The sequence below is a fragment of the Trypanosoma cruzi genome, genomic scaffold (genome assembly GCF_000209065.1).
Source record: "Trypanosoma cruzi strain CL Brener 1047053516707 genomic scaffold, whole genome shotgun sequence".
Taxonomy (NCBI): Eukaryota; Euglenozoa; class Kinetoplastea; order Trypanosomatida; family Trypanosomatidae; genus Trypanosoma; species Trypanosoma cruzi.
In genome coordinates, this window is record NW_001849554.1 from 130,540 (window position 1) to 131,796 (window position 1,257).

At 39.5% G+C, this 1,257-nt stretch overlaps 1 protein-coding gene across 1 annotated transcript, besides 9 other annotated features; it reads right to left on the reverse strand.

Annotated features, from left to right (window-relative positions):
- Tc00.1047053420533.9 (dihydrofolate reductase-thymidylate synthase, putative) lies at positions 1 to 213 on the reverse strand (the record flags this gene model as incomplete). The annotated part of the gene is made up of 1 exon (XM_797129.1): positions 1 to 213. A coding segment is annotated over one exon (213 nt), but the record flags the coding sequence as incomplete, so codon positions are not given.
- Positions 1 to 1,257: a sequence feature (heterozygous, non-Esmeraldo-like haplotype).
- Positions 321 to 395: a sequence feature (T-rich).
- Positions 439 to 490: a sequence feature (A-rich).
- Positions 573 to 592: a microsatellite.
- Positions 723 to 769: a microsatellite.
- Positions 846 to 894: a sequence feature (AT_rich).
- Positions 911 to 944: a microsatellite.
- Positions 1,000 to 1,055: a microsatellite.
- Positions 1,082 to 1,121: a sequence feature (AT_rich).

The window sequence follows — 1,257 nt, forward strand, 5'->3', positions numbered from 1 at the left end:
GCGCTTCGCAGGCGATGGCTTGACGTTCTTCCCCCGCAGTTTTGTTGTCACATCCCGGAAGAACTTCATGTCCTCGGGCACATTCCATGGGATCGACCGCCCGTCCCCAATGCCGCCGTGCTCGTCGACCGCTACAACGAGGGAAAAGGCACGCAGTGCGAGACGTGTCCCCTCCGCCACCGTCTCCGGCATGCGGATTTTAAACAGCGACATGGTGGACGCACAAGAGAGAGAGAAGTGTAAAAGTACGTAGGACCTCTTTTCTGCTTGCCGGCCGGTTTGTGTGGATTCACTTTAAATATTATTTGTAACTCTTGTCCTTTTTTTTTTCCTCTTTTTTTCGTTTATTTATTTATTTTTGTGTGTGTTGTTTTTGTTGGGTTTTTTTTTCTTTTGATAGGAGCACAAAGAGAAGGAAGAAACAAAACCAACACACACAAAAATAAATAAATAAATAAACGAACAAAAGAGAAAAAAAAAAAAAAAAAAAGCTCTCATGACTGAATGGTAGCCGAAAGTAAAAGAAAACACCCTCCCAGTCACCCGCCTGCTTCCCAAGTCCTCAAAATAATAAATAAAATAAAATAAAATACATGCGGTACTCCCCTCCCCAACCGCACACAAATGAACAAATGTCCTCTCGTCTTCATGAAAGAGGAATCCTCCACCTAATCCCCTCCCCCACTCACATTACACACACACACACAAACAAACAAACAGGCATGTATATACGTATATGTGTATGTGTATACATATATATATATGTATACGGTGTCCAACAGCAACAAGCAATACGCAGTTTAATGGGAATCCCCATCAGGATTGGGTAATAATGAAATCGTTACAATTTTTTTCTTTTTTGATTTATTATTATTATTATTATATAAATATATTGCATTCCTTCATGTTGTTTCTTCTTTTCTTTCTTTCTTTCTTTCTTTCTTCCATCCAATATTGTTTATTGATTGTCTTTTCCGCGCCATCTCACACGCATCGTCCATATATATATATATACAGATACAGATAGATACAGATAGATACAGATAGATAGATATTGCACAACTTATATGAGTAGTAATACATAAAAAAAAAAATTTTTTTTTCTTTTAATAGATATATAACTGCACTTGTGAGTATTGGTGTGAGTGTGCGTAAGACCATATTGGAAGGCAAACGGAGAAGAAACTCAACGGGTGAATGTCTGTTGCACTTGTGAGACGTTCGTCATTCGCCTCTTCCCCCCCCCCCCCCCCCAAA